The sequence below is a fragment of the Loxodonta africana genome, chromosome X (assembly GCF_030014295.1).
Source record: "Loxodonta africana isolate mLoxAfr1 chromosome X, mLoxAfr1.hap2, whole genome shotgun sequence".
Taxonomy (NCBI): domain Eukaryota; kingdom Metazoa; phylum Chordata; class Mammalia; order Proboscidea; family Elephantidae; genus Loxodonta; species Loxodonta africana.
The window spans coordinates 77,257,332-77,284,967 of NC_087369.1; the positions used below are offsets into that span (position 1 = coordinate 77,257,332).

The 27,636-nt window shown below is 53.0% G+C and overlaps 1 protein-coding gene across 1 annotated transcript; it reads left to right on the forward strand.

Moving 5' to 3' along the window:
* Nucleotides 1-1,446: 1,446 nt before the first annotated feature.
* EFNB1 (ephrin B1) lies at nucleotides 1,447-24,580 on the forward strand. The gene is made up of 5 exons (XM_064278402.1): nucleotides 1,447-3,216; nucleotides 11,766-12,043; nucleotides 12,850-12,942; nucleotides 13,148-13,276; nucleotides 13,408-24,580. Exons 1-5 carry the CDS (start codon nucleotides 3,089-3,091, stop codon nucleotides 13,815-13,817), a joined length of 1,038 nt encoding a protein of 345 aa, XP_064134472.1. The 5' UTR covers nucleotides 1,447-3,088; the 3' UTR covers nucleotides 13,818-24,580.
* Nucleotides 24,581-27,636: the final 3,056 nt, after the last annotated feature.

Sequence of the window (27,636 nt, forward strand, 5' to 3'; positions counted from 1 at the left end):
CTCTGGCTATGGCAGGAAGTAGGCCCCTGTAGCTGGGGTGGGGAGGTTGGGGCAGAAGGGGGGTGACCAGGGGTGACCAGAATGTGGAACAGGCCTGGACAAAAGGGATCCTCTCATCCTTTCTTCTGTCGCCCTCCCTACCCAGGATTAGGAGTTGACACACTCAGAAATTGCTTCTGTCTTTCCAGGTTTCCCAAGTCTGGCATCATAGCTTTATGTTTCCCACCTTCTACCTGGTCTTGTGTTCTCCTTCCAGGAACGCTGGGCATGTTGGCCTTGGGGAGTAAGATTCCAAGACTGGTTCTGGGGTTGGAGGAGCTGAGCAAGTTCTGGAGTTGAGCAGGACTTTAGGATTTGACCAGGAATAAAGATGGACTTTTCTAGGCCAAGTAACCTCTTAGGAGACTTTTGAGCAAAGAGTAGAGTCCTGGCCATCCTGAAGATTATTGCCGTTTGGGCATGAACCAGCTTTTAACCAGGAATGAGCCAAGTAAGCAAGGAGGGGCTGGAAATGTTACAAGCCAGTGTGGTATAAGGGAATGGGCATGGCCTTTACAGACAGGCTTGGTGACCTCAGATGACTCCCTCTTATGTAATAGGGGGACAGGAGAACTCATCTCAAAGGGCCATGGAAAAAAAGCATCTAACATGGTTCTTGGCACATAGTAGGCACTCAGTAAATGGCAGTTTCCTTTTCATCTTCAGGCTTTGATATTCTGGCATGCACTTCTGGGATCCTAGTCTCCCAGCTAGACTATCGGTGTGTTTGCACCTGGTTCTGGTCCATCCTTGCTTACATCTGAATGTGAGGTCCAACAAGGAGCTGAGAGACCCAGATAGCTCCCCCTCTTTCCTATCTACCTGGATCCATCTCAGCCCCCAGACCCTGTCCCTGAAGGTAGGAGGAGGACCCAGTGTCTCCCTTTTTATTCCCCTCCCCCCGCAAAAAAGGTCCACTCTCCAGCCACAGAGGTCATTAGAGGATCCAGTGAGCTCAGTAGTTCAGCCTCCTACTTAAGTGAGTTAGTGGGCGTGAAACTGTGTGTAAACAGTATTTTGCCAAACGTGCTCCATAAACAAGCAGCAAGGAGACTGTATATCCTTGGCACTCAACCCCAAACCCTGACTTTCCCCCTTGTTCTTTCTCTTTCTTCTCATGCAGGTCCCCGATTTTTGTCCAGGACATGCCTGTCCCAGGTCTTGTGTTCAAGCGCATGTCCCAGGCTTGTGTATGCCGAGTTGAGGTGGGAGCTTCAACTCGGCCCAGACGCCCGCAGTGCTAAGGAAGACCAGTAGAGGGAACCATAAGCACATGGGTACTTCTGCTGGGATCCGACTAGGGAGAGCGGGTAGGACCGGGAGGGTCTGAGCTATGGGATGGAGCCAAGATATAAGCAAGTAAGCGAGGAGGGGCGGGGAGAATGGGCCAGGGCTGGGAGACAAAGACCCAGATGGTGGGGCTGGGAGGGGCTGTAGTCCAGCGTCTCGGGGCCAGGGATCCTGCCTTTGCTTTTTCAAAAGGCGCTCTGCCCTCGAGGTGTCTTTCTTTATCCAGGTGCCGGTTCATTCCCGCTTACCTATCCCGGGGCCTTGCCCACACCTTCAAACAGGACAGACTATAAATCTGGGTCTCAGGGATCCCACAGGGTTCTCCCCAAAACTGAAATCCTGAAGGCCTCATCTCTAGGAGCAAAGAAATCACCTTCCTCTTCCAGATACCGTACTCGACCCCTGATTCTCCACCACCCTATAGCCTCTTTTATGTTCAGGACTACGGGTCCAAGTGCCATGGAATACTGGATTTCCAGGGCAGAAGGAGGAAAGCCCACTAGAGCCCTACGAGAGAGACAGAACGGGGAGCAGGCAGGCTATCCTTGCCACGGAGGTGGGCACAGAACAGGGCTTCAAGGTGTGTGTGGTGTGTGTGTGTGAGAGAGAGAAAAGATAATGGAAGTACTTTCCCGGGGTGCTTGGGATAGGACCTGTCTGGTGCAGGTCAGTGGTTAGAGGGTGTTGACCAGACTTGCGGGGAGGAGAGCAGCCTGGCTGCTCTAGAAGAGCGCCAACTTCCCACGGGCTGAGCGCTCTGGGGCAGCACAAGGCAGGACCCAACTGTAACCGCAGGAGCCTCACACTGATTGCAGCCATCGAGAACGCGTCGTCTTTAAGAGCTCCCCAAAACTCCGCCCCCTTCCCGTTCTGGGGGAGGGGTATGGGGAAAGGACCCCTCCATGGGGCTTTCTATTGGCTAAGAGAAGCAGGGCTGGCTTTGCGATCGCCTGAAAAGGGGAGTAGACAGCTCAGCGGCAGCCGAAGGAGTCTTCTGTGCGCTGGACTGCAGTGGGAGGTGTGTGAGGCTCGCACTGACCGCAGGCCTTCGGACACAATCGCTGGAGGGCTAAGACTTGGCAACGGGGCTGCCGGGTTATCCGGCTGAGGCTTCAGAGGCGTAAACTGATGGACTGGCTCGATCGGCAGCGACAGCGTCCTATCCGCTCTTCTAAGAACACCGAGCGGAGCCCGCGCTGAAGTAGAAGCTATCCAGGGGGTGGGGTGGAGGGCTCAGCCCAGAGTCCCAGTGTGGCCCGGAGGAACGGAGCCCGTGCCAGGGCGACCCAATCGGGAGCCCAGGGACCGAGCTCGTGTTTCGGGGAGACCTCCACTTCTCAGGGGCGCCGTTCCCAGGACGGTCGAGGCATTGGGGCGGCCACCGAGTCCTCAGCGGGGATACCTCTTCGGGGAGAGGGCGCGCGGTCCGGAACAGTCTTGGGGAGCCGAGCGGAATCGGGCGGGATCACCCGGGGGCGCAGAGCCCCCGTCGTGCCTCGTGCGTCGGAAAGGCCAGGGGAGCGAGCCCTCGGAGGCCGCAGCCCGTACCCGTGTTGGGGGCGGTTGCCCAGTGAGTCCTCCTGGCCGGCCGGGCGGAGAAGAGCGACACCAAAGCCTGAAGGAGGGGAGCATTTCAAGGCCGGTGGCTGCGGAGGATGGGCGCCTGAGTGGCCCCGAGCGCTGCGCTGCACGGGAAGACCAGCAAAGCTTTGCTGAGGAGGCGCCAGGGCATCCCGAAGTGCAGCCTGCCCCCGGGAAGATGGCCCGGCTTGGGCAGCGTTGGCTTGGCAAATGGCATGTGGCGATGGTCGTGTTGGCGGTGTGCCGGCTTGCCACGCCACTGGCCAAGAACCTGGAGCCCGTGTCCTGGAGCTCTCTCAACCCCAAGTGAGTAACTTAACCGCTGTGGTCCCCGAGCGTGGGAGGCACTCCTTTGGGGTGAGGCCGCGTGCCCCCGAGTGCGTGTGGGGTGGTGTTCAGAGGAGGAGCGGCGCCCCATTTTGTCTCTTGCTTTTTTGAGTGTGTTTTCCTGCGGCCGGGCGGGGCAGGGTGCGGCGGGGTGGAGTGGGGGCACTTGGCGGGATTGTGACCCCTGGGCTTCCCGGCCCTCTCCTCTGCACGTCCCAGATGAGTCGAAATGGTCGCGCCAGGCGGAGTAGGGGAGTCCGGGCGCTTGAGAACACACTCGAGAGTTGGGTTGGGGTGAGAACGCAGCCCTCTCCGGGGGCCCCTGGGAACGTGGCAGTCTTCGCCAAGAGCCGCTCCCGGGTTGAGCTTGACCTGGGCGGAGGACGAGGGGACGAGGCTGGAACACAGGTTCCTGGTTTGCTTAGCTATGGAGGGAATGCAGTGCGGGACCCGGCGTTTGGGGCGGGTGGGCAGAGCCTATATCCCCAGTCTGGTTTCTCGCATTTTCATTTTTCTTTCTTCCCTGTCTTTTTGCCTCTCTCCCTGGCTTTTCGCTTTTGCCATTTCTTCTTGCGGTCTCCCACCCCCCACCCCCCTGCCTTTTCTCCTAGCCCGGGTCGTGGAAAGGCGGGCGCTGCTCCCAGGATCACAAAGGCGGCGGGCGGAGAGGGGCGGAGTGGGAGAGGGGTTGTTGCGGGGGGCGGGGGTGTCGATCCACCGCTCGTCGGGGGTCTGGGAGAGTGGTGGCCAAGCCAGCGAGGGAGGTGGGTGGAGAGGAAGGGATTCCTGCCCAGGCGGTCCGTTGCCACCACCACCCCCCCGCCCCGCGTCCCCCAGATTGGGGAGGTGTGCTTAGTTTTTCCCGAGGGGTTGAGGGACAGCTATGTAGAGATCATTTCTTCCTCCTTCTTCCCCTTCACCGTCTCCCTTCAACAACACACACCTTTTAGGGCGGTGGCTCAGTGGTTTCTGGGCTGTTAGTGGGGAGTCGCTGGGGCTGTTGTGGTGATCTCGGGACCTTTTTCTCTTTTGTCATCCAGGACTCAGGTTGGAGCCCAGGGTAAAAATCGCTCTTCCTCCCTGTCCTCTGACAGTGTGTGACACCCCCACTTAGCGGGAAACTGGGGCCTTTGGCCTGTCCTGTCTCTGCTCTCCGATTCCTATGTCTATAATCTCTTCCTGTCCACTCTTGCTGGACTCCCCGCTAACCTCCCGGGCTTCTGCCTGCCTTGGCCTTTTGGGTCTCAGAGAGGGTGCTTCTCTTAGCCTTGGAGTGGGAGAAGGTGGCTTCTTTAGTTCTCTTCCCCTTGGGTTAATAGAGGGTCCCAGTATTGGTCAGTGGGACAGCTAAACCAGGGTCAGGGTAGAGGACTCGGCCTCTGTGCAAGGAAAGGGATTGGCAAGAATTTCTCTTACTCAAAAGCCAAGCTGAGTATAGCATTCTCCTAACAGCAGGGGCTCAAAATGGCCTGGGGGCCCAGGGCCACTCAGCGGGGGTGGAGGGGCATGGGAGAAGGGAGAAAGATTGTGAAGTGCCCAGTTCCTCTCTGTCTGGGTGGAGGCTGGAAATACTCTCTTGAGCAAAGAAAGCTGAAATCTGCCTGGGGTAGCCCATCATAGGGGCTCATGGGAGTGACCTAATTGCTCTCTCTGGTCTCCAACCAGAGATAGCACACAGCTCCACAGCTGGAAAGGAGCCCTCCTGCAGAGTCTGTGGGAGGGGGTTGGAAGAAACGAGCTGTCTGAGCTTTCCCCCTTTTGTGTTCTGAACCTTTAGAGTTGTGAACTGGTTTACAGGTTTTTGGAGGTTGTGTCTCATCTGTCCCCCTCCATCCACTTCAAGCTGGGGGGCAGGCATCCTGGGAGGTGGGGTGGGGGGAGCTGGTAACTCAGTAGGACCTGCATGAATTCCATCCTGTAATTGAGCAGATCCTGGGAATGGTCAGGGACTGATCTTGGTGCCCCCAGCACCGCCCTCTGCCCAGAGTTCCATCTATGCTCGGGTCTGGAATGCAGCCACAGTCTGTGTGTTGGCAGGGGGCGAGGGGTGGCTGGAGGAGAGCAGGAGGACAAGAGAGAGGCAGTGCCCTCAACTGGACTCCAGCTGGAGGGGGGGGGTTGCCTCTGCCACTGAGCCCAACCCTCAGGCTGCAACAACCTTTCAAATAACATTCTCTTTCTGCCTCTCTCCCTCTTTGCCTGCTGTCTCTCAGGCCCTTTGGGTTCGCCCTCTCACACCCTCTGTAAGCCGTGCTCACCTCCCCTCTCCTGCTAGGCTCGCCTGCTCCCTTTCTTTCTCACACTCCCTCTCGCTCTTAGGCACTCTGCCTCTTTTTCTCAAGTCCTTTTGTTTCTTGCACATGTCCGTGCTCTCCCTCACAGGCTCATTTTCTCTCTTCCGTCCCCTCTTCCTCCCAGTTTTTGGTCTCTCTTCTCAGTCCCTTCAGGAGCTAGCAACCCACCCCCCCGCCAAATCTCCCAGCACCTATAAACCCTGCCTTATTGCTTCCTCCTTGGGGGAAAAATCAAAATAAAGAAGTAGTTGGGCTGGGGGTACGCTTCCAGGTTCCACAGCGGATACAGCCCCAGCCTTGATTGGGGAGGGGGGCTGGAAGGGCCAACTCAAGACTCCCAGCCTCTTTTCCAAGGAGCTCCTGTGGCCTTCCAGGGTGGTAGTCCTTGAGCGTCAAGATCTTCTGCCTTCATGGCCCCCTCCTGTCAGATTTGCTCCGTGAGTGCAGAGTGGAGATGTGGGTTTGGTCTGTCTAGAGGTTGGTAGGAACCAGGATGTGTGTATGTGTGCCTGGGTGGGGGGTTGGGGAGGGGGCTATAAGCAAAGGCTCCCAGGGCAGCCCCCTCCCCCAGCCTTTTCCCTCCGGGGAGCTCAGGGCAGCCTGCCGGGCTCACACTTGAGTCCTCAGCCAAGTCCAGCTGCTGCAGTTCAGTCTCTTAGTCTTGTTCTGACCTCTTCCTGCCCCCCACTCAGGTTCCCCCACCTCCAGGGAGTGGGAATGTGCCTGAGATCACATTACACCTTCCCTACAAGGGAGTGGGGGTGGGCTTTTCAGCTTGGAGCCAGGACCCTTGACTCCAACATGGATGGGGGCAGCTGCAGACCCTAACCCATGCTTGACTGCTACAAGTGAAAATGCCCGCCTCAGCCCCCTCACAGCTGTTCCAACTCACAGTCCTGGGGAGGCCAGCTCAGGGTTCCAGGGAGGCAAGGAACCTGACCTCTTCTACTCAGTGGCTGATTGGCCACAGGTGGATGCCTGAGAGTGCTGGGAACCCAACAGCTCCTAATGTTTCCTGTTCCCCTCCCTCTCCACTGTCACCCCAGGTCTCTGGGCAGGAGCAAGAAGGGCCTGGGAGGCTGGTTTGGGGGCTGAATACAAGGTCCCCTTTCGCCCCTCTGTGCTGTCTATGGCCTCACCAGTTCAGGTGGATGGGGGTGGGCAGGCCCTGGACACTGTGCATTTTTGTTTTCAGGAGCTGGGATTATGGGGAGGGTGGGCCAGCCAGGAGGCCACTGGTTGCCATGGAAGCATTAGGTTTGGGGGAGGGTTCACCCTGTGATTACTAGGGGAGTTGAGGTGAGGGGAGGATGCTCATCAGCCACATTCTGGGTTCCTTGCCTCACCGACCATAGCAGCCCCTCCTGGGTGTGTTTTCAAGGTGGTAGTTTTGGGTGGGAGTGCTAACAGCGAGAAGTGTAACCTCCTTCAGCTTCTTTCTCCTAAATGGTACTGTGGTTGGCATACTAAGTCAGGCAACACCTTGCTAGTTACAAAGCATTCTCATATATGATCTCATTGGGTGCTCCCGGCAGCCCTGGGAAGTAGACATTGCCCCATTTTCCAGATGAGGAGGAATATGCCCAGAAAAGGAAGTCGCTTAACTAAGGTCAGTGAGCTGGTAGGGGACAAGCTGTGATATGTTCCATTCTTTCCAGGCCATCCTGCTGCCATGGAATCTAGGAAAGATGGGAATTAAAGGTGGGATTTGGGAAGAGGCACTGGCTCCCTGCCCCTGGGTTCCCCTCTCACCTCACAGGTGTGTGTGCATCTGTTCTTGTGGCTCAGGTCCTGCCTATGTGGGGTGAGCAGTGCTCTGGCTTCCTCATTCGACTTTGTTTGGCCAACTTCCTAGGGCAGCCTGCTCTACTGTCCTGAGCTTGAGGCAGCCAACTCGCTGCTTGGCACTCTCCTTCCTGAGCTCTGAGGAGCACCTTTGTTTCCTCTCTGGGCCAAGAATCTCACATCCTCTGAGGGGCCTCACAGAAAGCAGACAACGGAGACGGAGGTGTTAAGCCCTCAGTGGACACTAGCTTTGGCCAGGTGGGGCAAAGGGGAGGGTGACTTCCTCTGGGACTCTCCTGGCTTCCCTGCCTCCGACAGTGCGGTGTGTGTGCCAGGACCCAGCTGCTGCTCCTGCCCACCCACGCCTGGGCGGGCACTGCTAGGACATGCCAGGCCTGCTCCTGTTGCCTCGGGAGCTGGGTGGAGCTGGTGGAGTAAAGAGGAGCCTTTAATTTGGGGGCTCCTCACCCTAGCTGGGATGAGAGCAGACTTGAGCTCAGGCTTGGGCTTGGGGGGTGCAGGCACAGTGGTGGTGGGGTTACCAAATCAAGGTCATGGCTAGAGTGTTCTACCAAACTTGGACTTTCATGGCTTGGGACTAGGTTCTTCCTTTGGCTACCCTTTGGCCACAGTTTCTAGAGCCTGAGGTGAGGATGGGAGGGAAGGAAGTGTAGGCCTGAGCAAATGTGGGCAGCATTCTGGGCATGCCCCCTATAGCTGCAAGTTCTCTCCCATGTGGATAATATGTGTATAGATGGGGAGGGACTCACCTGGATAAAAGAAGCCTTGAGGGGGTCAGTTGGCCTGTGATCAGTCCAGGGCCTTGGATTGCTGCTCCAGACCTTTCAGACTTCTCACATCCCATGATTCCTTTCAGTAGTTATGGCAGTACTTCTAAGTTCAGTAGAAAGGCTGAAGAAGGGACTTGGGTTATGGTGGAGGGGAAGAGGCAGGTCACAAGACAGGAGCCTAACAGCTCAGGCTGCCCCCCGCCCCCAGTCATTTTACTCCCTGGGGTCCCAGGGTTATCAGAGGCTAGGGAGGGAAAGCCTCAGGGGTTACCATGGCGACCAGCTTCGGGCTTCCTGCTGGGCCACGTCAATCCCCTTGTTTTCCAGAAAAGGGCTTTGTCTGGGGGTGGCCGCAGGCAGGAAAACTTGGCTTGATAGTGGGGAGAGTAATTTTTGAAATAAAGACTGTAACTTGAGGACAATCTCTTCCTCCTCCTGTCCTACCCCTACTCCTGACCTGGTGAGTAGAGGGAGACCTATAGTTCCCCCCTGAACAGTATGACTAGTGGTGTACCTGGCTTCAAGTTCCACTCTCACTGGCTTCAAACCCACCTCTCATAGCCCCTCTCCACTTTCTTGGGCTTCTCACAGGCCACGATGCAGTTTTTCCAGTGGTGGGAGAAGATGCTAAGAAGGCACCATTATGGTAGATTAGGGTCAGGGAAGGTGGGTCTCATCAGGCTCTTCTCCCTTCTGCATGGCCAATGTACTTTAGTGGAAGGTGAGTTTCCCTCTGCCAGCTGCTATGCAAATGAACTAATAAATATTTATGAAGTCACTGTTCACTGAGGTTGAAGAGAGTCTGAGGGGTGTTTTGGGGAATAGTCATCTCTTCTTCCCCCTCCCCCACCTATTATATAGACATCTGTTTTCTCAGTGTCTCTGTGTTAAAGGTAGAAGCCATGTGTTCCAATTCCAGGGCACGGGTGGCTATAGGAGACTGAGCTCAGGGCAGGCAAGACTCATTCCCCAGTGATTAAGCCAGGGCCAAGTGATTAGAAAGGGAAGCTGGCCTATACCCCTTTCCATGCCCTCTATGTACCTGATGTCACCTCCAGGTGGACTTTTGTTGAGGTGCAACTGTATAAGGATTCCGCATGTTAGACCCTTAGGGGTTAACGTCCTTGGGGGTGGGATTTAAGCCCCTGGAGCTGGCATTGAGCATCTCTCTTCAGTGGGAACATTCATCTGATCGTTCATGCCCTCTCATGAGGGGCCTGGACTCAGTGAGTCTCTATGGTTCCCCCTGGCTCTAAGATGTTAGAAGTTGTTTGATCCTGCTGTCTGGATGGAACCAGTGTGAGGAGTGGAAAGTGAAAAATGCTTTGAGAATTAGAGGCTTTGGTGAAACTTGTTGGCCTTTTATGGCACATGTGCGGGGGCGTTCCCTCTCAAATGTTTATATGGGCCTCTACTCTGTGCCTGCTTCCTTTCTGGCCCTCTGGAGTGGGGTAGTTAGGTACCAAGAGGAGAAGACATTCTCATTTTGGCTTTTACCCTCCCGCACGCCAGGATGGTCCTGAGTAGGTCCCAAATTGGTGGAGCCTCACCTGGCACGAAGGGAGGGCTTCTTTGCTTTATCTACTTCATCTTCTTGGTCTAGTTCCCTTACTCTCCCACCTGGGCATCATTTCCCTCCCTGGGGTGAGGACACTGAGGTGTGGCACTGCAGAGGCATTGACCTAGAGCTCACAATAGGTCCTCCTCATTGCTTGTAGTACCCACTGTGTAGTGGGCTCTCAGGAACTGGAATCACTGTATTTCAGTAGCCTCTGAATTGGTGCTCTTCAGCAGAGCCTGTCTGACTCTGTCAGCTTCATTCTCTTTAAGCACTGCATTTTGTCCTTCATTTTCCTTCCTGCTCGAGAGTTTGTCACCAATAGGATGTAACCGACAGCTTATTGTGATCCCTGAGATCTTTCAATCTGGTCCCAGCTGATCTTTTCTTCTGTTCCTCTCTACCCACCCCAAGCCAAGCTGGACAAATTACTGGCCTGGGTTTTGTGTCCTAGACAATGCCGTCTACTCTTACTGTGTGTTCACCTCTTATTCCTCACCCAGGACCCACTTTCATCCAGCCCTTTCTGTGGAACCATCTTTGACCATCCTGGTCAGTCAGATAAGCTGTCTCTTTTTAGTGCCTCCAGTGCTTGCTGTTTGAACCATCATCCTTGCACATAACCTACAAATCGCCTTGTGCTGTCTCTTGTTTGAGTGTGGACCATTCACATTTCTGACCCAAACCAGGCAATAAACTCCTCAAGGATGGGGCTGTATCTTCTCTTCTGATTTTCCCTCCAAGAAACAAGACTGGGCTCATAGGTATTTAATGTTAGTATCTGACCTCCTCCTTCTTGACAGACTATTCCTAAGGAGGAGTCAAACATGTTGAGTGTCTACTGTGTGCTGTGTGCTCTATGTGTGCTATCTCATCTACCCTCCTGGGAGGTAGGGGCTCTTACCATGCCCAGTTCACAAATGAGGAAACTGAAGCTCAGAGAGTTCAGGTAGCTCATCCAAGATGGCAAAGCTAGTAAGGGCCAAGTATGTCTGATTCTAAAGTTTGTGTCTTTTCTCCTGCATGATACTGCCTTGCTCTCAGCTCCAGCCTTCCCAGGATCAGAAATGACCAATGGATTACCACCTGTGCCCTTTCTTACTGTGGGCTTAGACAAGGACACAGTCATATGAATAGGTGGCCCTGGGAAGCTGCCCTGCCCCTGCTTTCCCCCAGTTCCTGGCCTTCTGGATTAGAACATGAACCTGGCCCAGAAGGCATTTGTCCGTCTTCTCTCAGGACTTGTGGTAGGAGCAGTGTATCAGTGGGGAGATTGGAATCCAGATGAGTAGGGCTCCTGAGGCTCTATTGTACATGTTCTGTTGTCCCTAGCTGAACCCCTTCCCCCCTGCCCCACCGCCCTGTTCTTCTTAAGAGTGAGCCTGATCAAGTTTGGGGATTCAGGCTCTTGCGTTGTGAGGGTGGGGTGGGTCACTGGTAGGACACTGCGTAGTGGAAGTAGAGCTGTGTGGAGCTGTACCTGGCTAGATTGTACTTATCATTCCTTGGTTCCAGGCAATGCCTGTTCCTATCATTCCCATCATACCCAAGATTAGCAAGGAGGACATGGGTCCTAGACAGGTTGAGCTCCCCCAGCCTTGGCTGGGAGCTGCGGGGGTGGTGGCTAAGGCATGTGTGGGCTTGCCGTGTGTGTGTATGTGTGTGTGTGTGTGTTTGTATAGGGGAGGTGGTGGCAGTAGCTGTGCAGGAATGTGAGTATGTTGGGGGAGGGAGAACAGGGGATGCTGCCACCTTCAGGCAGCCCAGCCCTAACACCTTGGTACCCAGCCCATTGGCCACGTCAGCCCCCTGCGGAAATGCCACATTAGGACAAAGGACTCTCCCAGCTAGGCAGTGCCCCACCCTGCTGAGCAGTCAGAGCCTGGCAGCCTTGCCCATAGGCCACCCCTTCCACACCCTGCTGGCAGTGTGGTTCTGTCTCCCCACTCCCACCAGCCTGAGGTTGGAGCAAGGGCAGAATGCCCACTATTGCCATCTCCACCCAGTAGGCCCAGCCTGGCCCTCATTGTCTGCTCCCCTGCTTCTGGGATGGCCTGGGCCCCCAAACCTGGGGCTGACCGTCTCCTCCTTTCTGGGCAGGTTCCTGAGTGGGAAGGGCCTGGTGATCTACCCGAAGATTGGAGACAAGCTGGACATCATCTGCCCCCGAGCAGAAGCAGGGCGGCCCTACGAGTACTATAAGCTATACATGGTGCGGCCTGAACAGGCAGCTGCCTGCAGCACCGTGCTCGACCCCAATGTGCTGGTCACCTGCAACAAACCACAGCAGGAAATCCGTTTCACCATTAAGTTCCAGGAGTTCAGCCCCAACTACATGGGCCTGGAGTTCAAGAAGTACCATGATTACTATATTACCTGTGAGTCCGTGTTCACCATGTGATTCTCTCCCTGGGTTTAACTCTCTTCTGCCCTGTACTAGTACAATGATAGTGCACACAGTTAAGGTCCTGCCTGGTCTCATCTTTGAAGACTGGCATGCTTTTCTTGCAGTCCGGCCTTGGAATCTCGGCCCCAGCATCCCCCAAGGGGCCCAATGCCTGCTTGCCTTGGCACTCCAGGAGATAGGTGGAAGAAGACTCCAATTCTTGTTGCTTTCTCTCTTATTTTCTTTACCCACCTAAGATCTAATCTTGGGAATGGCAGAATTGGCAGAGTCCTTTGAGATTAGCCAGCTGTGCAGCCTTTTTCCTCATGGGAAACTGAGGGACTCTCCAAGAGGTGAAAGGACTTCTTGCCCTAGATCAAACAGGGGGTTAGGAATGGGTTGGGACTCCAACCCAGATCTCCTGACCCCAAATCCAGGATTCCTTCCAGTCTACATAGAAGCCTCCTCATAATGCCAGTTCTAATTGCTTTGCCTCTGAGGAACATCACCCAATGAGAAGACACACCTTACTGCTGCCACTGAGAAAGAGGAGCCAAGGCCTGGTCGTGATAGAGGAGCAATGCCCTTGGGGGAGGAGCTTGGCCTGGGCTGGGCTGAGCTATGCTACCCTGTTCCTAGTGGGAGGGAGGGAAGTAGAAAGGTTCATGGGTAGGTAAGAGCTGCTTGCCACTCCCCGACTCCCAGTTCTATTCCTATTGGCTGAGGCAGCACTAGGGTTTCTGGGGGAGTGCTGGCGGACCTTTTCCTCTCCCTGATTTCTTTGGCCTCTTCCTGCAGCTACATCCAATGGGAGCCTAGAGGGCCTAGAGAACCGGGAGGGAGGTGTGTGCCGTACGCGCACCATGAAGATCATCATGAAGGTTGGGCAAGGTGAGTGCCCAGCCTGAGGGCCCCCCAGTTAGGCCTGTAGAACCGGTGTTCCTGACTGGGTGTGTGTGTCTGTGTTGGGAGTGAGGAGGGGGCAATGGGGTTAGAGAATCTGATGTCCAGTTTACAGGCCACTCTCAGCCTACCCTAGATCATCAAGGGTACTGGCAGAGTCCCTCCCTCTCACCTGTCCTCTCCCTGCCCCCAGATCCCAATGCTGTGATGCCTGAGCAGCTGACCACCAGCTGGCCCAGCAAGGAGGCAGACAACACTGTCTTGATGGCCACACAGGCTCCTCGTGGTCGGGGATCCCTAGGGGACTCTGACGGCAAGCATGGTGAGTGTATAGGTGTTTTGCAGAGGCAGAAGCCCGTGTTCAGCCTCCCTGTCAGTTGTATCTCTGAAGATCTGGTATGTCTCCCTGGGACCCCTGGCTGAACGCTCCACCCCTCCCTTTCCCTTCCTCAGAGAACCAGGAAGAGAAGAGTGGCACAGGTACAAGCGGTGGCAGCGGCAGTGGGGACCCTGACAGCTTCTTCAATTCCAAGGTGGCATTGTTTGCGGCTGTTGGTGCTGGCTGTGTCATCTTTCTGCTCATCATCATTTTCCTGACGGTTCTGCTACTAAAGCTGCGCAAGCGGCACCGCAAGCACACGCAGCAGCGGGCCGCTGCCCTTTCACTCAGTACGCTGGCCAGTCCCAAGGGGGGCAGTGGCACTGCGGGCACCGAGCCCAGCGATATCATCATCCCCTTACGGACTACAGAGAACAACTACTGCCCCCACTATGAGAAGGTGAGTGGGGACTATGGGCATCCCGTCTACATCGTCCAGGAGATGCCACCCCAGAGCCCGGCGAACATCTACTACAAGGTCTGAGTGCCCGGTGTGGCCTCAGGCCCTGGAGGACAGACGGCCTGGACCACACCTCTTCTTTCTCCCGCACACCCTCTCCCCTCGCCAGCTGTGCCCACCTTTGTATTTAGTTTTGTAGTTTCTTGGCTTTTATAATCCCCATTTTTTCGTGCTCCCTGGGTTTTGGAGGGGGGTTTTTGTGCCCCTAACCCCCATGCTCTTGTGCCTTCCCCCTCTGGCCAGGCCTCTGGGCTCGGTGGGGGCACCCCTTCTTGGTGGGCAGGGTTGGATGCTGATGGACAGCAGGCAGGGAGATGGCCTTCTGGCCCTGCCCCCACCCTTGTCCCTGTGCCCCCTTCCCAGGACTGCTTGTCCGCTATCATCACTGTTTTTAATACTTTTGTGTTCATTTTTTAGCTGTCAACTCATTTTCATCTGTTTTTTGAAGAAAAATGTAAAAGGCAGCTCCTCTCCAGGCTTTCTGAGCCTGGCCCAGCCTGGATAAGCATATAAGAGGGCCTGGGGCTGGGGCTGAGGCAGGGGCAGGATGTGGCCAGCCCAGAAACATAGAATGGCATTTATTTTATAGACTCCTCGGCATTGGGCGGGGTGGGGGGGGGGAACGGGGCAGGCCAGGGCCGTTCTTGCCCATGAGGGAAGTGGAGAGTGCCATTTGGGCAAGGTGCCCCACCCTCCCCTCTTGATCCTCCTTCTACAAAGCTAATCCTGGCAGTGGGGTAGTAGCTGCCACACTTCCACCAAAAAAAAAAAAAATCCCTTCCTTGTGGGATTCTTGGGCATCTCCTGCCTCCCTCACTCTCACGGTAATTAACGTCTTAATTGGCTGTTGCCTGGGGAACAGGAGAGCTGCTGCAGGGAGATGACCTCATGGGGGGCGGAGGGCAGTAAGCTGGGAGTACCCCCCCACCCCGCCCTGTTCTCTCCTTACCTTTGGTATCCTTTAGCCTGATGGGGAGGCAGAGGCCCAGGTGAAGACTTAAGTGGGTATAAGGCCAGGTGGCCTCCTCCTTTTCTGGGCTCTGGCACAGGTGGGTGCCCACCATCCACCCAGCTCCTATTGGCATCCCAATCTTGGGCTGGGGCCTGGGAAGAGGAAGAGACTGCCAGGGGCTGGGCCAGCCCATCGTGCACTTTGACCCCGGCTCCTTGCCAGCACGGCTGCTAACAGACTGACACTTGACTGTGCCTTGCAGGCACTCCCAGATCGGCTGTGGAAGGAGCTGGGCCTTATCCCATCCACCTCCACATGGCCTCTTGGCCCACTGCCCACCCCAGTGCCAGGTGGGAGAGGGAGCAGAACAGCCACCCCCTTCCAGGTGGCAGTCGGAAGGGTTTTTGTTTCTGTTGCCATTTGTGTAAATACTAGTCTTTTTGGAAAAAATAATGTAAAGATGTTTTGTATAAACTCTGAATTATTTTCTTGTTGCCTTTTTCTTAGAAAAAAATGAGAACTAAAAAAAAAAATTAACCACATGGAGAAATGGGTGCAAAATGGTGTCATGATATTGGGGAATGGAATGTAAGCATATGAGAGAGAGACAGAGTGTGAGCATGAGAGAGAGAGTGTGTGTGTGTGTGTGATTTCCTGTGCCCAAACCACTGGTGATCTGGGTAGGTATGGAAAGAGGGAGTGTCCTAATGGAACTAGATGTGCCCTGTGCCCCTCCTGCTGCCCCTCCACCCCAAGTTTCTCTGCTTTTTTGTTGTGCTGCCGTGGAACCTGGGACCATTTCCCCCTGACATACCTGTCATCTTTGTGGCAAGTGCAGTGCTACGATGTCCTGGGCATTTCCTCAGTCTGGTACCAGGCTAAGCTAGAGAAGGTTGATGGGGAGAGAGAGGTGGTGTTCCCATGGGGATCTGGGTGTGTCCACAGGTACTGCCCCAACCTGGCTGGGGCTAGATCTGGGACCTGCTGGCAGGCCCAGCCCTGTCCTACTTCAGAACATCCGGAGGTAGATAGAAATAACTTCCCAAAAGCTGGGCCTCTGCTGCCAGCCCCCTGGGCACCAGGACTGCTTTAGTTTGTCTCTCAGGCAAAAGAATCTTCCTTCTCCTGTTTTTGGAGTTGGACTGCACTAGAGCCCATCACCATGGCATACTTGGGGGCATCTGGCTGGCAGTTGAAGCCCTCAAGCTACAGCAGCCCTGAGTACTCAGTCTCCCTCCCACAGGCTGATGAGTAACTTGCTAGGGTCAGAGAGTGTGGTGAGAGCCCTAAGGAGGCTTTGGCCTCGGTCCCACAGCAAAGACTCAAGCAGGGTCTGGGACCTTCCTGTTCTAGCATGGTGCAGCCTGCGGGCTTTTCGAGGGGACTCCCTGTGGAGATGGCTAAGACAGATAGACGTCAAGGGTGGAGGACAAGTGAGGTCCTGGCAGCTAAAAATGGGTAAGAAGGCAATAGAGGAAAGGAGGAAAAGGAAGGAAGGGGAGGGTTAGTTAGTGACCCAGAGCAGGAAGCTCCAGTGAACCAGCCAAGGGGCAGCCATGGCTAGGAGGGAAGTAAGAAGTGCATGAAGAAGGAAGGGGGAGAGAGCCATGGGACCTGCAGGGTGGAGGAAAGGGAGGCTGGGCTAGAGCTGGGCTGGGCTGGGCTGGGGTGCTCTCGGAGCCAGCTGGGGCAGAGGCTGTTTATTTGGTTTCTTATTAACCAAAGGAAGTGCCTGGATCAGATGGGGCCTCTGCTGCTTGACTGCCTGCCCGGAATGCCCCCCACCCCCTGCCGACCCCGTGGCCTGGGCCAGGGGTCTCTAACCAGGGCTGGTTCAGACCAGATTGGTGTCTGTAGTTAAGGTGGAGCCTGACCTAGGCTGAGTGAGCCCTTACCACCCTTCTGAGTGTCCTTGAGAGGCTACCAGCTGCCCTCACCCTACCAGTGGAGAATTGATCTTCTAGGGGTTCCATGAGGGTAGCTGTGGTATCATTAGGGTAGCTGTGGTATCATTAAGTAAAATCTGAGGGAGAGAGAAGTATGGAAAGGAAAGTAGTAAGAAAAGCATGGGACAGTCTCCCTGACAGCCCAGCAAGCTTGTGACTGGCTGTTCCTACTTGCCCTGGCATGGGCGTAGTGACTGGGGCTGGTTTGAGCTCACTGCTGACTCTGCTGACCACACAGTGGTGCTTAGTATCCCTTGTGGCATGGTGTCCCTCACTTGGACAGTGTCTACCAGTTTTTTCAAACATTTACACATTTCTTTCATTGAACCTCATAAACTGCCTTGTGAGGCTGGTAGGTATGGAATTCGTTGCCTCGTATTTGAGATGAGTAAACTGAGACCCTACAGGGGACAGTAACTTGTCTAAAGGCACACATCAAGTGAGTGGGAACACTAGGATTCAAGCCCAGGCCTTTTATTACACCATGGGAAAATAAGTGAAGTTCCCTGAGAGTGAGGGGGTATGACTCCCATTCTCCCTTCTCCCCCACCCTTTTCCTCTGTCTAAGGTGAGACTGAGCAAGCATGCTTTCTTGGAAATCTTGAAGAATAGAAGCCCTCTCCTGACCTTTTCTCTTCTTCTCTCTCTGGGTTGAGGGCGGGGGAGGGGAGGACCAAGATTAGCTAGCCAGAAGCAGGAGGTGGGAGCCTCCAGCAGGTAGGGCCCTAGTCCTGCCCCACCCTCGACTGTGTGTCCTTCCTGTCCCAGCTGGGCCCAAGTGCCTGGTGAGTCAGGGATAGAGGATGCTTCCCAGGTGAGGGTGGGGCAGCCTGGCTTCCTCCACAGGCTGAGCCCAGTTCTCCAGAGTGAAGCCAAACTGAGCAGGTGCTAACCAGGCCTTAGTTTCTCTGAAGAACAGACTTGTGGAACTGCAAGGGCAGGGAGGGCTCTTGTGACATTACTGTGCTGGTCATTTTGTCTCTGAGGCACCAGCGACATGGATGGCCTGACATGCTCTAGGCAAGGGCATGAAAATGGGCCACAGACCCAAGGAGAGGCCCAGGCCCGACCAGAGCCATCCTAGGTTGGGCCCTGCTGAGCATGTGTCCCTTTGGCCACCTGTTGTCAATAACTCTTGGAAATCCAGCCCACCCACCTGCCTGCCCTCCTGCCCTTCCCGGTACATCACAGTCCCACTAACACCCCAGCTGAGTCAGCCCCATCATGCCTGGGGACCCTCCTTTTGCCCATTTGCTGTTGGCCTCCTGCACAGCTGGCTACCGGATCTGGGGAGCGGGGGCCCCAGCTGGTGTTTGTTAGGTTGGCTCCTGCTTTGGGAGGCTGCTGAGGGGGAACTCAGCCCCCACCCAGGACATGGGTCATGAAGCCCAAACTGAAAGCAATTTAAGGACATGGGGGAGACAGTAATTGTAGGTTCTGTTTCCAATGGTTAATTATCCAGCTGGCAAAGAGAAAGGAACATGGGAAAACTGGGGGTAGGGGGATTAAGGAATGTGTGAAGGGGTAAGAGAGGGTAGAAGGAGTCTGCCACAGGACTCTTTGTACAAGCTAGGGCCTCATGCTGAGAGGCTTGCAAACTGAGGGCCTGCCTCAGCCATGCCATGACTCCCTTTTTGACCAGGGGCAGGCAGGTCCCTTGCCTCTTTGGAACTCAATTTCCCTGTATAGGGTAATGAAAGCATGGGGCTAGATTTGTTTGTTCAGAAACGATTGAGAGTCTCCTATGTGCCAGTCAGTGGTCTGGGCACTGGAGTACAGTGGTGAATAGGATAGATAAGGTCCCTGCTCCAGGGTGCTGACCTTCTAGAAGGGTACCTTCTAGAGGGTATCTTCTAGAAGGGTCTTTAAGCACTTGGTTAGCACTTGACTGTGCTTGTGTGTTGACTGAATCATGGGGATGTGAGAGCCAGGATCAAGGATACTCAGATTAAGAACTTGGGTTCTGAAGTTGGTCTTTTATTCATTCATTCATCTATCCATCCATTTTTTTCTCAACAGTGATTGTGAGGTGTAGAGGGATAGTTTGGCTCCGGGGCAGGGTTTCCTGGGCCTTTTTCTGCTTAGAAGTGGACCCCAAGCCCTGGCTGTTCCCACCATCACCAGCCAAAGCTGGCCTTTTGCAAAGTTCATAAATACCCTCATAAGACCTTGCCCTGGAGTTCTAATCCCAGCCTACTGCCTTTATCCTCCATCCCAGGTATTTGGGCCAGGAGCCGGGCAAAATGTACCCAAGATAAACACTTCCCAAATCCTGTAGGCAGAAGCTGCCCAAACTAAAAGAGGTATCCTCAGCCCTTGCCTACACCTGCGGCCCAATGGCCAGCCTCTCACAGCCCCTCTAGAGACAGGGGATGAAGAGCTAGCTCCTGGGAGAGGAGCTTCTCTTTTTCTCTGGGCTGGCCCCTAAGGAGAGACTCCATGTGGATCCTTTGGTTCCTATAACCACAGGAAACTAAGTGAGATCCTAGACTCCACCCTTGCCCAGGAGACTTCACACTGGATGGATTCCACTGGGTAGAGCCCTATGCTGCCCATGCTCTCAGAGGGACTGGCTGTTCAGGTGGGATCTGAGAAGCTGGAGGCATGGGAATGGTAGATCTAGGACTTTTCTGAGAGCTCCTTTACAGCTTTATGGGAAAACAGGCCCAGAGACTGGTGGGACTTACCAAGGGCACACAGGAAATGCTGGCAGGGCCAGACCTAGAACCCAGCTTTCTTGCCTCATAAGTTAGAGCTGCTTGCCCTTCTGCACACTGTTGCTTTCTTCTCCCGGAATCTCCTGGAGTGTGTGTGTGAGTGAACCAAACAAACCTATATATACACAGTATTTATATTGACAAACTTCGTAAGTTTACACAAGGCAGTTACCAAAATGACACATTACAGCCCTGAGGAAAATGTGATCCCGTGAGGTTTAGGCCTGGTGGCGAGCAGCCCTCAAAAATGCACTGACAGTTTGTCCCCCTTCCCGGGGGCTCTTCTGTGGCACCTCACACAGCTGCATAATCCCTCAGTGGCACAACTACTTGGAGGCATCCGTAGGGGCCAGACCTGTTAGTTTATGGCCCAGACCCAGACTTGGGCATTTCAAGGCTGGTTGGAGCCTTAAAGGTCATGCGCTTTCCCCCTTCCTTCGGAGATGTGAGTGGCAGGCCAGCCTCCCTGTGCACACCTCCGGGACTGTCCTCCCTCCCTCCCCCACCCAGACAGCCTGGCCCTTTCAGGCTAGCCTGTCAGTTAGCTATCCTAGCCCTATCTTCAGCCCCCCTGCACACACTAATAGCCATGGCAGTAACATGCTTTCACATGCAAATTGCTATGGAATTCTCAGCCCCTGCTGGTGCCCCAGCCCCCAAGGCCTCCCCCTGGGTGGATTCAGAGAAGAGAATGGAATCTTTCAAGCTGTTAGGGCGTTTAGAGACTTTCTAGTCCAGCCCCCTTGTTGGATGGATGGGAAAACTGAGGCCCAGAGGGGGGAAGAAGTGACTGCCCACATTCACGCAGAGAGTTTGCTAGCACTGGCCTTCCCAGGTCTTCTGACTTCCAGCCCATTGCATCTTCAAACCACCACACAGCCTCCCAACACCCCCGCTCCCCCAACACACACACTGGTTGTTTACTATGGACTCTGGAATCCCTCCGTCTGGCACTGACTCTGATCCCAGGCACCCTTTGGTCGGGCCTGGGACTGTGAAATCCAGAGATGAAAAAGCTAGAGGTGTCCATGACTTAAGGGGAATTGCCCAGGGAAGGGAGCCGTTCTCTTTTGAAACAAGCAACAGGCAGAATTTGTTCACTTCTCTGTCTGCTCCTGCATCCCTGTATCCCCTGATCCTGGCCAAGCTGTTCTCTCCACCCTGCTGGCCTGACATGCCCCACCAAGCCTTCTCCTGAGCCACCAGCAGAGCCCAGGAGGCACAGGGAAGCCTGGTCCCAGCTGGGGTATGGAAAAATCTCCTTTCCCTTCAGTTTAGCTGAAACAAGATTGGAATTTACAAGGAAATGAAAATAAACACCAAAGGGAAAAAAGAGGCAACTTTACAGAGCACAGGTGTCTGCTCCCAGCTAAGCCAAGATCTTGCCACAGATGGGCCCCATGCTAGGGACTTCAGGATTATCTTTGAATCAGTCCTGCCTATGAAACAGTGTTTGACTCTGCCCATTTCTGACTTCCTATAGCCACCACCCTGCTTCAAGCCACTGCCATCATCTCTTGCCTGGACGATGACAATAGCCTCCTAACTGACCTTCTTGCTTCCATCCTGACCCCCATCCCTTTGCAAAACAGCAGCCAGGGTGATCTTTCCAAAGCTCAACCCTGATCTTGTCAATCCTGTTTACCTTTCAAATCTGTCAATAGTTCAATTCTTCAGCATGGCTTTCAAAGCCCTGCGTGATCTGACCCCTGTCCATCTTTTTATCCCCCTCCCCCCATACATTACACCCCAACAACGCAAACTTACTCACTGGTGCCTGACCAGGACATGTACCTTGAAGCCTCTGTGCCTTTCCATATGCGCCTCCTTCAGACAGAAATCCTGGCCCCTCGCCACTGGCCTGGCAAACTCCTACTGACCCTTGATGGACGCTTCCGGCTGCCAACCCAGGCCAAGCTGGTTCTCCCTTCTTAGCTCCCACAGTGCTTCTGTTTCCACTCTGTGTATTTGTGTCTGTTTACCCCACTAGATTGTGAGCTTCTGGAGGGCAGGGTCCATGTCTAATTCATCTCTGTGTCTCACCCGACACAGAGCTTAGCATAGAGGTAATATCAATAAATCTTTGAAATGTGTGTCAACTTGAACGGACTTGGCTGAAACAACCATCACAGGGCTCTGTTCCTGCCCTTCATCTGCTCACATTACTGTTCGACCAATCTGAAGAGTCAATGTCTTATTATACTACTCTATAATAAAAACTAACACTTATTGAGCACTTATTATAGGTCAGGTACCATGCTTGATATTTCACATGCGTTACTTTATTGACACCTAATGTCTCAATGATGTCTCACGTAGGAGCTTATCTGAGGTAGGACTATGATTACCCCTGTTTTTACAGATGAGGAAACTGAGGCTCAGAGAGTGAAAGTACCTTGCCCATGGGCTGGCAGTTAAGAAGTTGTAGAGAAAGTATTTGAACCCAAGAAGCCCAAATTCAGAGTCCAAATGCTTAGATGCTTTGCCATGCTTGTCCGGGGAAATGGTGGTGCCAACGTGGGGAGACAAGGAGGCTGGCCCCTTCAGCCTGCACCCTTGATGTCAGACATGTGGCTTGAGAGGCAGTCTAGAATGGTCGTTAAGAGCCCAGACTCTGGAGTCAGGCTACCAGGGTTCAAATCCCAACTTTACCACTTTCTAGCTATGGATTCTCAAGCAAATTACTTAAACCCCTCTGTGCCTCTGTTTTCATATCCGTAAAATGGGTAGCAGCCACCTCATGAGGATTAAGTGAAAAAACACATGTCAAGCCTGGTCCTGGCAATTGCTCAGGAAATGTCACTTACTACTGCTTAATAGTCCTGAGGCAACCTTTGGTTCCCGTCACCTAGCCTCAGGCAGCCCAAGTCCGCTCCTGGCTGGTCTCTGCTTGGCCACTTGAATTGAGAGGCTCAGCAGCCAGAGGATCCCCAGCCCCAGCCTCTACCTTGGACTAGGTCCCTATGGCCCTAATGATGGTCCAGTGGGTGGTGAGCTGCAAACTTCTCCAGGATGCTGCCCTCAGGGCTTGACTGGCCTGAGCTTGGCTCCTGAAGGCCCAAGAGGAGGAATGTCCATAAAGTTGTGCCACCTACAGGAGCTTGAAGCCAGAGTGGAGAGACCTGCATTAGAGGCCTGACTCTACCACTAATACTTGCAAAACTCTCCTCTTGAGGCCTGAATTTCTTCTTCATCTGTTCAATGTTCATGGAATGATGCAAGCAAAACTTTTGTAAAAAATAACAAAGTGTACTTCGATGTAAGAAGCCCCCATTTTCCATTAGAATGTGTGCTCCTTCAGGGTAATGAACCTCCTAGCACTCAATAAAGAGCTGACGAGTGAATGAATAAGTGACTATCCGCTCCCCCACCCTCACCCCCACCCCTGCCAGATTCTGTGTATCCCTTCCCATCCAGCCTCCAGCAGTCAGAAAGCCAATTCCAAAGTAGGGGCATTGACTCTGATAGTGGGATGGAATGTTTCTGGGAAGTCCAGAAGGACATGTTGCCATGTTCAGGAGAAGGTCATTCATGAAAACCTGGAGCCAGAGATTACTTTGTTCCCTGCCTCAGTAGGATCACCAGACCTTCGAGGTCCCATCTGAAAGAAGGAAGCTACACTCGATGATTTCTTTCTGCACCCTATTATGCTGGTGAAGTTTCAACTGGTACAGCCTTTCTGGATGCCAGTTAGATAATAATATGCATTAAAGCCTTGTTCAGACCCTCTGACCTAGTGATTATCATGTGGACCAAGGCCCTGGGGAAGGGATTTTCATAATAAATTTATGTATTTGTAGTGTTTTTATAACATAAAAAAATTGGAGACCGCCCAAAAGCCCCCTCTCTGGAAAGTTTTTATAATGCATACACACATGCTCTTTCAGCAACCATGAAGATTTTTCTGTATAGCATGTATTAACTGTCCTCTCCTTTGAAAAACCTGCCCAGTTCCCCTTGTGAGCACTGCACTCTACTCTAGCACATTGGATTGCAACTACTGGGTTCTTCACTTCTCAGTAACTTGGTTTCCTCATCTGTAAAATGGGGACTCTGATACTACACGTGGCACTGGATTTTTGAAATAACATATATAAAACCCTTAGTACAGTGCCTGGCATGTTGTAAACACAGAACCAATTTTATGATTACAATTACTATCTCATCGTGAGATAGCTATCTCCATGTCTGCCTCTGCTATCACACCACAATCTCTTTAAGAGTGGAACTATGGTGCACTTTTTTTCCTCTTCAAATCTCCAGAGCCTAGTACAGAGCTTGGCACATAGTGGGTGCTGAGTGAGTTTAGTAAAAGAATAAATTTGTTCCAATACTTTCAACACAGAGGAGGCACCTGAGGCCTAGGTAAGGACAAGATAAGAGTTGGGACCAGAACTCAGATCTTCTATCCTCAAATTGTGGTCCCCTGGGGCATCGGGAAGGAGCCCTGATGGCGCAGTGGTCAAGCACCTGTCTGTTAACCGAAAGATCAGCAGTTCCAACTCACCAGCCTTTCTGGGAGTCTGCTCCCGTAAAGATTACAGCCTTGGAAACTCTATGGGGTAGTTCTACTCTGTCCTGTAGGGTCAGTGGGTTTGGTTTTTTGGCTTTGCAGGCACTGGGGGTGAGGGTGGAAATTGGGGGCAATCTTCTGGATTCCTTGAGCAAGGCTGCCTAGGCCCCTTCTGTGCCTTGGGTCTGGAACCCTGTGATCAGATGGGCTCTGGGACTGGCGGCAGTTGTGCTGACCTCCCTTCCCCTTTCTTGCCTTCATTCCCTCCATCTCAGACTCTGGTCTGGCCCAGCCAAACAGGAAGATTCATTAACTGTCTAAATATACTGAGCCCAGGGGCCATGTGCACCCTGCAACAGAGCTGGGGTCCCAGCAGGGCCAGAGCCTGAGGCAGTGTTAGCTGTGGAGGGCTGGCTGGGAGGGGGACCTGGTGAGGGGAAGCCCAAGGAACAGCCAGTAGGATGATTGATGGGAGGGTGAATGAAGCTAGGCCAGCCCCAGGCCCTCTGAACCCCCAGCCTCTAGTCCCTCTTAGCCACCAATCCCTGTACCTCCGAAGTCCAACTTTGATCCCCACACTTATGGCTTCAGCCGCCTCTCCCCTCTCCCCACTCCACAGTCCCTCAGTCTGGGTCCCTGAGCTTTAATACCAAGCCTAAGAGCAGGGTGGGGCAGGGGTGGGTTGGATTTCCCCAGGCTCCTGCCTGCTTATTATTGTAAGGGCTATTTCTCTAATCAAAACTCCCCAATTACCCAAGGGCCCCTCTGATTAATATTCCATGATAACAGGAACAGGTCACATCTGGCTGCAGAAGCTGGAATTTGACACTCCAGGAGCTCCATGATTGGTCTGCAGGAAGAATAATAAACTTCCTTTCTCTTGCCCCTCTTTCTCTTTCTTCCCGTTCAAAGGCTCCCCTCTTCCTCCCCCTCCCCTTTCAGAGCCCTCTGTCTGCCCCGCCCTCTCCACTCCCAGCCAAGCTCCCCGCTTTGAGCTCTGCCCTCTCTCTAGGTAGAAGCTACCTCTTCAGTCTTGGTAAGCGTTCCCTTCCTTGACAGGCTGGCTGGCTCTTCAGACTGGGAGCATTTTGTGCTGGGGTAGAGGGGCGTTGAGCAAGAAGGACAATTTTTGAGCGGCTGTGAGTGCTCTAAATGTGTCTTCTCATCAAATTCTCAATACTGTATTCCTACGAGGGAAGTAGTATTTATCCCTGTTTATTGATAGGGGCACGGTGGCTCTGAGAAACCACAGGACTTGCCCAGCTGGCATCACACAATCTCTAAGTGGTAGAGGTGGGATTTCAAACTCAGAGCTTTCTGCTTTCAAAGCTCCTCCTCTCTCCACACCCAACCCTGATCTGCTGAGAATGGTTCAGGCATGGCTGCTTGGATTAGGGTAGGACCCACTGATGTGGTACAGAAACCAATGCTCCTGACATCCATATTTTCAGGTGTTCATTGCATTGTAGATGATTTTTAGGTGAGAATGAGCCCTTAGAGACCTTTAAGTTAAATCCTGCAGCCCAGAGAGGAGAAAAGACTTGCCTATGTTCATGCAGGAAGTTGGTTGTAAGTATGGGACTAGAATCCAGGTCTTGTCACACTCAGAAATTCGTTCAATTTGCCATCACGTGGAGGGCTCTGAATGAGAGGTCTCCCATCACACCTGCACGCAACGAACTGCCAGACACCACCATTCTCTGACCTAACTCGGAGGCACCCTAGAGAGAGCACAGATGCTTGTGTTCATTAAGTCTTCACCAGAAAACCTGGGCAGAAAAGGGTCTCTCAGAGAAGCCGCACAAAGCACTTAGGACCCTTCCTGGAGTAAGCACTCAGTAAGTATTGCCATCTAACCTGCTACTCATGAAAAAGGCCAGCACCAAGTGAGTGGTTATTCTGTGCCAGGCACCATTCAAAGCACTTCATGTGAGATAGTTCATTTAATCTTCACAATTTTATGTGGTGAGTACTACTCTTATCATTCCCATTCCACAGACGAAGATACTGAGACAATGATATTAAGCAACTTGCCAAAGTTCACATTGCTAGTAACCTACAGTTGAACCCGCATAGTTTGACTCCTAAGTTTGACTTCGTAATCACACCTTCATTTTGCTTTGCTAGAAACAGTCAATGACTCCCAGTACTTTTAGGATAAAATTGAAATTTGTTATTCTACCATTCAGCGTTCTCCCGGCTCCCCTCCTTCTCACACTACGATGTGTCTTGAGAACTGAAGGACTGCTTCCAGAACACCAAGGGTACTCGCCTGTTTCCAAGTCTTTTTTTTAGATAGTCCCCACCACTTGGAATGACCCTCCTTCCCTATCTCAAAAACAAACAACAACAACAAAACACACACACACATACACACCCCACCTGTCCAGGTGCTTACTTTGAAACCATCCTCAAGTAAGTACCTGGAGAGGTACAGTTTGTATGTGTAGATGTGGGGTACTTTTTTGGGGGGAGGGAGCAGGGTCGGAGGATCACTTCCACTGTGACCACTCTCATGATGGAACCTGAGAGGTACCCTAGATCAGTGATCCCTAAACATTTCACCACCTAAGACTGTCGTTTTGAACTATTTCTCCCCCACTACTCCAGTCCCTTTGCTCTAGACACCAAGGATTTGAAAGATCTTGTCTACCAAACACCGTGCATTTAAAAAATATAAAGCAGAGTTAGCAGGAATAGCCGGTATCCTGGAAAATCAGCTACCACATTTAAGAGGTGTATGGATTTTGCCTTCTCCCGCCACTCCACTACCAGGCTTGCTTTTGAATAACTTGATGTCACTTCTGGGCAAACCAGATGCCTGGGCTGGGCCCCCTGCAAGTGAGAATAGGAACATTGGTGTTTTTCTCTCTGCAAATGATATGGTTTTATTGTCATGTTCTAGAAGTGATTGCAACAGATAATGGATCCTGCTGCCCAATTATTGTCAGAAAGCAGGCCTTAAGATCACCTACCCAAAAATCTAGATCATCAGCATTGGCAGATGCCCCCCAGCATTCAGTTGATTTCTCTCCAACAATTTAATAGAGCAGGTCAAATCATTCAGTTACCTGGGGTTACAATTTGCAACTAATTTGTCTTGGAGGGTTCACCGGTAAGCTATATTGCCTAAATTAGATGTTCTAGGGGTGTTTTATTGACAGCTTTTAAATGGCCACAGTGGCAGTTGGTAACGCCTGTATTGAAAGCGTTCCAGACAGAAATGGCTGCAGGCCTGGCTCGATGGCGGAGAACTCTATACATTGGAGGGATTCAGAACTGTTTTCAGGAGAAAAATGCTCTTTTCTGTGGCTACCCTTCCAGGCCCCTCTGTGACAACCACTTCTAGCTCTTCTTGATCTATCTAAGCCCTACCTTCTGCCCGAATCTCTGGCAAAGAATCTGGCTCTGCCCTGAATCAGCAACACAGACTTATGACACTCCAGGATCTTCCTCCAGATAACTCAGCCTTGAAGCCTCTGACACCCCACCGTATCAATAGCTTAGGTAGGAGAAATAATACTTGTGGTAGACAACCTGAATACCAGACAATCCAGCATGTCTCCTGGGGTTGCATTACCCTTAGCTTAAGGCAGCCCATAAAAGGGCTGGGTATTTAGACCCAGCATTTTGACATCTCAGGAGGCAGTACAGGATAATGATTATGAACCTGCGCTCTGGTGACTGACAGACCTGGGTTTGCCTGTATCTCTAC